The sequence below is a fragment of the Bidens hawaiensis genome, unplaced genomic scaffold, assembly GCF_021521415.1.
Source record: "Bidens hawaiensis isolate Kalapana, Puna unplaced genomic scaffold, B.hawaiensis_p1.1 tig00073063_1, whole genome shotgun sequence".
Classification (NCBI taxonomy): Eukaryota; Viridiplantae; Streptophyta; class Magnoliopsida; order Asterales; family Asteraceae; genus Bidens; species Bidens hawaiensis.
Window position 1 is genome coordinate 1 of NW_027502732.1, and position 9,894 is coordinate 9,894.

Here is a 9,894-nt window from a genome sequence, read left to right on the forward strand (position 1 = left end):
GCACGTGCACGACTGACGTAACCTTCTGAATAGCCGTGAATCCTAGCGTCCCTCGAGCGTCAGGCTTTTGCTTAAAGTAATCAAACTCACGCTCCAAATCATTGGTGATGCGCATAAATAAATTTTTAGACATTCGAAAACGACGCCTAAAGGTCTTTGGGTTCTTGTATCTCGGCGTGTCGCAGAAGTAATCCGCCATCAACCGGTTGTTGGCTTCGGCACGATCTCGTTCGATATATGCTCTTGTTGAAACTGGGGGGGGGGGGGTGGAGAGCTAATCGCACCCGTAACGGAACTCATATACTGTGTCGCGAGCATAATCGCACTCGTAACCGCCTGTTCCTCCTCCACGTCCTGGGCTTTTTGGTCGGGCCCGAAAAACTGTTTATATATAGATGGAGGATTCATATATAGTGAATTTGGTGTAAAGGAATTATAGAGTTGTAGAGTTGAAAGAGAATTTTTATAAATTTGATAAGTTTTGATTGGGATTTAGTTGGTTTAATATATAAAGAATTAATTTTTTTATTTAATCACCAACGGTAACATTCAACGGTCCATTTTTTTGATTTTTGTGCCTCACCCGCGTTTTGTACACAACGTAGCAAAAAAAAAATCTTATAACGCGGGGGGGGGGGGGGGGGGTACCCCCCGCGTTTTGGTCCTAAACGCTACACAAAACTCACCCACTGCGGGTTGTCTTAAGTGACAAAAATATCTATTTCTTTCATGACTTCCTCTTCTCTCACATGTTAACATGTTCTTCTAATGAGTTATCGTACGTATTAGTTTTCTTAGTTTTTCTTCCTTGTTTATGAAAGTAGAGAGTTTTCTTCCTCTTTATTTTCTGTGGACACTATCCTTCGTTCATCTTCTCTCTTAAATTCAATATCTTAGATGTTTCCTTTTACATTTCAAATTACATGATATAACCACCACTATCACCATCAGCACCGCAAGTTGCGCATGCTCCTGACAAAGCTCATACTTGCCCTGCTTTTAAGTATTTGCAATATGAAAAAAAAACATATAATTAGAACATACAACATATCTAAGACGGATTTAGAAGAAAGAAAAATTAATGGTGTTCCAAAAACGTTTTTGGACCTAGGGGTATATATCTTAGTATTTGCTCACGCATATCCGAATGCATAATACAAAGAAAATTATTTTGCATTAACTTTGCCCAACATATATGGAGGAAACTTATGCACTTGATCATCAAGTCGTGGATGACCAATGTCACTGATCTCACTCAACAAGTCAACATGAAGATATTACAAGAACAACTAGAAAACCAAATAAAAACTTAGTATCACAAAGGGAAAAAAAAGTTAAATATTTCTTTACCCACTATAATCTTTGTAGAAAGAAAAACAAAAAGGAAAACTAAATTCTTCACATATCGCTAGCCTCAGTGGCGTAGCTTAGACTTAGTCACAAGGGGGGACCGAGCTCAAAATGTATACAGAATTTCACAAACAGGGGGGGGCTCAATTTTTTGGCCGAAAAATGCTAAACTTACACTACGTATAAAAATTTTCGGCCGAAAACGGATAAATTTACATTACAGCGCAAAAAAACAGGGGGGGTCACCCCAGGCCTCAATGAAGCTTCGCCCTTGGCTAGCCTCTATTTAAGAGGAAACTCTTGTTAAAACTATGTGTAATGCTACGTCTTAGTCAACAGGTGGTCAAAACCCGGTTTGGGTCCAAACCAGTTAGGGTTATAAACTGGTTTAGGAGGGAAATTGTTCCAACCGAATTAAACCTACTCGGTCCGGTTCTCTGTTTGAGGTAAAAAAAATCGTTTTTTTTTTTCTATATTTCAAATCTGGTCGGTTCTTAAACTGGTTTGATTGTTCAAAGTCTAAATTGATTGCAAACCGCCGAGATGGGTCAGTCTCGAAAATGTTTGGCCCAAACCGGTTTTGGGTTGGTACCCGGGTCAGGTTTTAATATACCAGTTTGGAACCGGTTTCTTTGTTCATCTCAAATCAACGGAAGGTTTTTGGTTCGTGTAGTTTTGGCCCAAAAAGTCCTACATAATGGTTTATGACCTCCTACCCATTGCATAATCTCTTTTAGTCTTTGTATTTTTTATATGTAAAGAAGTTGGCTTCACAAAATAAAAGGTCTAACTTCTGTTTAAACGGAAAATGGGTTATGGGCTCCGTCAATTGGATTTGTTATATTAACAAATTGGCTCAAGTTCGATTGGGTAGCCTGGGCTTATTAGTCATTTATTTATTGTATATGTAGCAAAACATGGGTAGGTAGGCCAAGTTGTACCACCGTCCATACCCAAATTTTGCGAGAAGGTATGAGAGACATGTTATCTATTGGCACTAACTACTATGGATATTATCAAAAATTGCAATAGTAATAATATTATACATAAGCATCAACCACTAGTAGGATTGTTCTAGACATATATGTCAAATGGCTGTTGTATCCACACTTTTTACATAATACTTACTTTGACTGGTTGACTACAATTTGAAGAACATGGGTGAATCCTATCCGTGGAAACACTGCCATCAAGTATTGAACTCTTGGGTAGTACACACCACTTATCGATGTATGCCCTCGAGTTAAGATCTATGTTAGGAAGTTGGCGTGCTTTAAGTACCTTAAGGATCTTTTTGGATTTTCCAAGAAGTTGAGCTGCACTTCGGATGTTGTCTCCCCTTTTCTCTATTGCTTGGTGATGACACTTCATTTTTATCACACGTGGTAAGTTGGTAAAGCAAGCGGATAAAACATCTGCAATTATAGTTGATATCCGTTCAAAAATTTCTTCATCATTCGTCCAATTTTCTTGTTCATCACAATGCAACAATATAGACCGACTGACTCTATACATGGAACTTGCAAGTATGAACCTATCAGGTGTTTGATCTATACTTGGATCTTTACTTCTCTTTATAAACTCTCCCACAATTTTTTCTGCTTCATAACTCAACCAATTAAGAATCTCCGTTGAAGTCTTTCCTTCACGAGCCTTTTTTTGAAGTTCGATTTCTAGCCATATGCGATATATTTCAACTCCTGTCCATACACGTCTTGCTGCTTTTCTTGCCTTTATCAAGTTGTCATCCCCATTGAGAGATTCTTCAATATGCCTTATAGCTTGGAGGCCTTCCGTCACACTTGCAAGCAGCCCTTTGAACTGACCATTTGGAATGTTAGGAAGTGCAATGGCAATTGATGTCAAAGTTACTACAACAAGACTCCAACAACTCTGGGTTTCTTCCGGATATAATGATGGGACTTGGTCATTTGCGAATTCTACTACTCCACGGAATCCTGTAGATTTTTCCAGAAGCTTCATAAGATTACGTGGCTCCTTCTTTTCAGACTCGCCAAGGAGTTGCGTTATAGAATGGAGCACATTTTTTATTATTCTGTTTGAAAGCTTCGCCTCTTCTTCAGTTTGTACAACATACCTTGAATATTCGTCTATTTCTGAGTTCATGTTGCTAGTAGGTGCACTTTCTACCTTTTTAAACCTTTTCAAAAAGGACTTGAAGAAATACCAACAACATATTAGAAAAGTTCTTGGAACGAGACATATTGTTTTACATATAACCAAGATTGCAATATGAACTACTATAAAAATGTTCAAAAAGGTGTTTTTTATGTTATGAAGAACCATTTTGCAATGGGAGCCAGGAATATGTGAACGAATATGGCTTTTCTTCCACTGTTGAAGTGTTTGGATCCAATGTTTCTCTACTTGAAACACATTTAACTGGCTCTTGCTCCATTTCTTGGAGATATCGTAATGATCGATAGACGTGAAACATCTAATAATTGGTGCAATACTACCCACAATAACCCCAACTGATTGCACCAAAAAGATTATCTTCGTTGACCACTTATAATCTGAAGTACCAAACTCTTTGTTGATAGTTACGCGGTATGAAAATATTGTAGAGAATGCACTTATAGCAAGAATTGAACACAAAACCCCATAAGCAGAAGAAACTGGTGAGCAAGCAATTACAAATTGGGGGTCACAAGTTTCTGTCATCATCCAATACTTTTTAACATAGCATTTCTGTTCTTTGTAAGAAAACATTTTTTCTTGATGAAATGAAACCAATGTCTGTGACTCCTTGTACCGTTGTTGTAATTGTTTTCTAGTAGCTGGAATTGAAATAGCTACTGAAAATGGCCACATAATAGAAAATATCAAAGGAGATGCTATTTGCAAGAATAATAAATTATCAAGCTGAATCCCAATATTTACAATAATGGTGATCATGAGGATACCTAAGGCCACCATGTTTATTAGAAGCTCCTTGCCATCTATAAGCCCTAAAGAAGGGAGAAAATTGGCTAGCATGGTAACCAAGAAAGCCATGCCAAACAACTTTGTGGTTAGAGCTTCTTCTTCACTTCGCATTTCAGTAGTTAGATCCATGGGTAGCTTCATTGCTATTGCAATAAGTGTGATGGTAGTAGCATTGAGAGTGAAAAATTTATTTGGGAACCAAAGCTTTCGTTGCCGAAAGGCTTGGATAACATCAGCGGCCATTGCAAGGGTGCATAACAAGGATGCTATAGCAATATACAAGCCCACCCATGGCACTGCATCCTTAGGAGAATCAAAATACATTTTGCTAGGTAGGAGATTGATAAAAGAAGATTGTGCTTAGCAAGATCCAACATGCCTTTATATATTTTTAAATATTAAATGAAGTTTACAAAGATATTTGTTTACAATTTCCTGGAACCTGTGATGAAGATTTTATACAATGTCTCTTTCCCTTCCCTCTCAAGGGCCACATATGTTTTGACTTAATTTGTGGAAGTAGTTTAACATGATTATTTCTTTTTCCACAACAAATATAAAACTGCACTTTTTTAATGATTTTTCTAAATGTGTAATGTTAAAAAAATTGTACTTATAAACAAATAAAAAGCACGATTTGATGTTGGCAACATCGGCTCAGACCAAAGCGAGAAGCTAGTTGATCTTATTTAGTTGTGATTTTATATCTCCCCGTTCCTAGGAGTACCTTTAATCCTATTTAGTCCGCGAGACCTGGCGCAACATTCTCTCAACACGTTCAAGTCCGTAGAGCCAATTGCTCAAAAGAAGAGAATCATGGGGGATGAGAAGGCAAAGGCCATGAATGAGCAAGTAGAGGATCTACTGCGCGCAAACATCATCCGCCCAATACGATACCAGACATGGGTAGCCAATCCTGTGATGGTAAAGAAGAGCAACGGGTCATGGAGGATGTGCATTGACTTCAAAGACCTCAACAAAGCATGTCTAAAAGATTGTTACCCCCTCCCAAACATTGACGCGAAGGTGGACTCCGTGGCGCCATTTAAGCTCAAATGTTTTCTGGATGCCTATAAGGGCTATCACCAAATTCAAATGGCACCACAAGACGAGGACAAGACTGCCTTCAGAACCGACAAGGGTGTTTTTTGTTACACAAAAATGCCCTTTGGTTTGAAGAATGCGGGAGCCACCTACCAAAGACTCATGGACGCGGTTTTTAACGAGCAAATTGGAAGAAACCTAGAAGTCTACGTGGATGATTTGGTGATCAAAAGCAGGGAGGAAAAACAAATGCTCAAAGACATCGAAGAAACCCTTTGGCGCCTAAAGGAAGTAAACATGAAGCTCAACCCGAGCAAATGCACATTTGGCGTAGAAGAAGGGAAATTTCTCGGTGTAATGGTCACCAAGGATGGTTTCAAGGTGAACTCAGAGAAGGTGGAGGCTATCCTTGACATGCCCTCACCATCCACCATAAAAGAAGTTCAAAAGTTGAATGGTAGATTGGTATCAATCAACAGGTTCCTAGCGAACCATGCAAGCAAATCTACCCCATTCGTTAACACATTGAGAAATTGCCTAAAGAAAAGCCAATTCAAGTGGACGCCTGAGGCCGAGCAAGCTTTCAGTGAGATAAAAGAATGTCTGATAAATCTGCCTGCGCTCACAGCTCCACTTCCTGGCGAAACTTTAACATTGTACCTGTCAGCAGGAGAGCGCGCCATCGGCGCAGTGTTGTTGGTGGATCGCAAGGGAATCCAAACACCAATCTATTATGTGAGTCGGGTGCTGACAGATCCCGAGACGCTCTACTCCATCATGGAAAAGTTAGTTTTGTCACTAACACACGCGTCGCGCAAGCTTCATAGATATTTCAATGGTCATCCTATTGAAGTTCTGACTGGTTACAACATCCAGCAAGTCTTGCGGCGTCCCGCGCTCTCAGGAAGGCTGACAAAATGGGCGCTGAAATTAGGAGAGCACACGATCGCCTATAAGCCCCGTCTAGCAATAAAGGGACAAGTCTTAGCTGATTTCATCGCAGAAATCCCTGAAGGAAAAATTGAAGAGGCTCAGCGCGAGGTAGACCCTCCGCGAGCCAATAATGAAGAAAATGTTTGGAGATTATTCACTGATGGAGCTTCAAACAATGAAGGATCCGGCGCAGGCCTCAAGCTGGTGGATCCAGAAAGTCATGAGTATACTTACGCAATCAGATTGGATTTCAAGAGCACCAACAATGAAGCTGAGTATGAAGCCCTGCTGGCTGGTCTGTGCATCGCGCACAAGTTCGGAGTTAAAAAGCTAGAGGCCCATGTTGATTCATACTTGGTAGCAGCACAGGTCAATGGCCTTTATGATGCCAAGGAGAACACCATGCCTCTGTATCTAGAGCAGGCGAAAAAGCTCATCGAGCAATTTGACTTCTTCAGAATCATACATATTCCGCGCAGTGAAAACAAGTCTGCTGACGCGCTGAGTAAGATGGCATCAACCAGCTTCGATCACTTTGGCAAAGATGTCAGGGTAGAAGTAATGAGCAACCCGTCGGTGGGAGCGAAGTCTGTCCTTGTAATTCATACAACCCCTTCATCATGGATAACTCCAATAATGGAATTCTTGAATGAGGGAAAGGTACCGGACGATCGCGCACAGGCGAGGAAGATAAGACACAAGTCGCAGAACTATGAACTGCTTGATGGTACATTATATCGACGCTCTTATCTTGGACCGCTCATGAAATGCCTAGATGCTGAGGAAGCAAGCTATGTGATCAGAGAGATACACGAAGGAATCTGTGGAATACATGCTGGCCCGCGCATGGTGGTTGCCAAGGCAATGAGCGCAGGTTACTATTGGCCAGGCATGTACTTGGACGCGTTAAAAGAGATCCAAAAATGCAAAGCGTGTCAGAGCTATGCGCCAAACACCATGCGGCCAAAGAACAACTTGATTCCGGTGACCTCCGCATGGCCTTTCCACAAATGGGCAATAGATATTGTGGGTCCCCTACCGCAAGCGCAAGGGTGAGTAAAATTTTTCGTAGTGGCAGTAGACTATTTCACAAAATGGGTTGAAGCCAAGCCACTAGCAAAAATCACAGCCGAGGAGATGAAGCAATTTATTTGGAGCCACATCATATGCCGTTTTGGCCTGCCCATGGAAATTGTGAGCGACAATGGCAAACAATTCACCGACAAGAAGATATCCAGCTGGCTCAAGGAATTGCGCATCAACCAAATCTTCACTTCAGTATACCACCCTCAGGGGAATGACCAAGTGGAGCGCGCGAACCAAAGCTTGCTAAATGGGCTGAAGAAAAGGTTGGAGGGAGAATCTCATTCATGGGTCGAGGAGCTACCTAATGTCCTGTGGGCGCACAGGACATTAAGCAAAACCAGCAATGGCGAATCCCCGTTCAGCCTAACCTATGGAACGGAGGCTATGATTCCAGCAGAAATTGGATGCCCATCCCATAGAGTGCTCATGATGAGTAAGATTGATAACGAGTGCGAAAGAAGGTTGGATCTCAACTTACTTGAAGGGCGCAGAGAAGCGGCTATCATCAGTGAAGCCAAATACAAGAAAAAACTAGAAAAGTATTACAATCAGCGCGTGAAAGAATGCCACTTCAAGAAGAATGATTTTGTCCTTCGAAACAATGAAGCTAGCCGCGCGATACCCCCGGGAAAGATGTCCCCCAATTGGGAGGGACCTTATCAAGTCTCGGAAGAATTGGGAAAAGGCGGATACGCTTTAAAAGATTTGAATGGAAAGAAGATCCCGCGCGCATGGAACGCAGCACAGCTTAGAAAATGTTTCATATAAAAATTGTCAAGTTTGTAATCAAGGCTTTTTAAGCCATTATGAATAATGATACGCGCTATCTTCTCTTAATGTGTGTTCTATTACCTTTTGCATACATGTTTCACACTTCCCTTTATTAATTTTGAGCAATATGACAACATTGTATTGACATCAAAACAAAAATAAAACGAAGTAAAACATACATGCGCGAGCTTCAAGCTCAAACGCGTTAACGAGTTTTAACTCTAAAACGTCAGGGCCTTAGCCCAATAATATGAGCCTTAGCTCAGGGCCTTAGCCCAATAATACGAGCCTTAGCTCAAATCACTCACAAGATCCATCCTACATGCTGCGCAGCTAGACCATAAAAATACCTAAGCACAACTAAGGCAAAGCACATGCCAAAACATAGTTGTTAAGGTCTCAGGTCGAGGTCGCGCATGGAATTGTAATGGATATCAGAGTAACACATACTGACACGTAAAGGCTAAAAAACTCATAATTCCCTATAATAAATGCGCGATAACGTCGCGCAAAAGAGGAATAATGAAACGCCAAGGCACGTGTCAACATAGTCAGGATATTGCAAAATCACTTAAAATATGACAAGGATTAAGTAAAATAATTTCCTTACAACCTTGTTCTTATTTCAACGTGCAAGCATATCTTATATTCAACAAGCAAACATGCAATATAAAGAGATGAATGGGGAATGCGCAAGATGCGAATAAGGGAAAAACAAAATTTCATTCCAAAACATAGAAGGTTACAAATTTACAAAATGATGAGATACAAACTGCAAATAAAAAAAAAAACATGAAGGGCTTCTCAAGTCTCTATGTCGACGTCAGCCTCTTCATCGCCCTCATCATTACCTCCCTCAGCATCTGGCGCAGCCCGCTCCTCGTCATCTCCAAACTTGCCATAGTCAAGCTGTTCATCTTGAATGGAGTCGTCTTCTTTCACAATAGTGTCAGGAGCGGGTCCTTTGGCCACGCCAGAGCCGCTAGCAGAGGTAGCATTGCCCGCGCCATCATCGCCGCCACCAGCCCCTTCACACTCGTCAAGTAATTTCTTTAGAGCGCCGAGATCGGGCTGATCAGCAAGCAAGGCTATATGCAAAGCATAAGGAAAAGTGTGAGTACAAAAAGACTAGGAAAATAATTCAAGGTAAACTCATTAAGGTTAAAATACCTGCTCAAGGATGGGAATGGGAGTATTCAAATACTTCTCCCCCACCTCGGCCATGTCCGCGCAGACAACGTCGAGCTGATAAGGGTAGTCGGATGGGTTCTTCTTCAGCATGCTATATTCACAGCCATCCTTAAACCCTTCAGCTCGACCCACCAAGCGCGAGGCAGCGTTGCAATCCATCACAAGGGTCTGAAACTCGTCTGAGTATTTCATCGCATAAGCGCAACGAGTCATACCCTGTGAGACTAGCCATTGGCGATCCTGCGCGAGGGAAGAAACAGACGTCTCAAGAGCAGGAATCTGAGAGTTTAACAACTCAACAGTTTCCTTGGTCTGTTTCAGCTCCTCTCTGTCGGACGCTGCTGCCGCCAAGGCCTCTTTCCTTTCCGCTCGCGCAGCATCGAGCGCTTCTTGGCTAGACGCTGCCGTCGCCAGGGCTTCATCCTTCTCTGCCCGCGCGGCCTCAAGCTCCTTCTTCAGGCGCGCAACCTCACTCTCTAATGAAGATTTGTCAGTGATAGACTGCACATGCGCTTGGTCACGCGCCTCTGCATCCAGCTCCAAGTCGCGCACTCGCCGCGCATACTTGGC

The 9,894-nt window shown here is 41.8% G+C and overlaps 1 protein-coding gene across 1 annotated transcript; it reads right to left on the bottom strand.

Annotated features, from left to right (window-relative positions):
* Positions 1-923: 923 nt before the first annotated feature.
* LOC143606121 (uncharacterized) lies at positions 924-4,623 on the bottom strand (the record flags this gene model as incomplete). The annotated part of the gene is made up of 2 exons (XM_077081997.1): positions 2,479-4,623; positions 924-993 (listed from the first exon to the last, which is right to left on the bottom strand). Coding segments are annotated over exons 1-2 (2,215 nt in total), but the record flags the coding sequence as incomplete, so codon positions are not given.
* Positions 4,624-9,894: the final 5,271 nt, after the last annotated feature.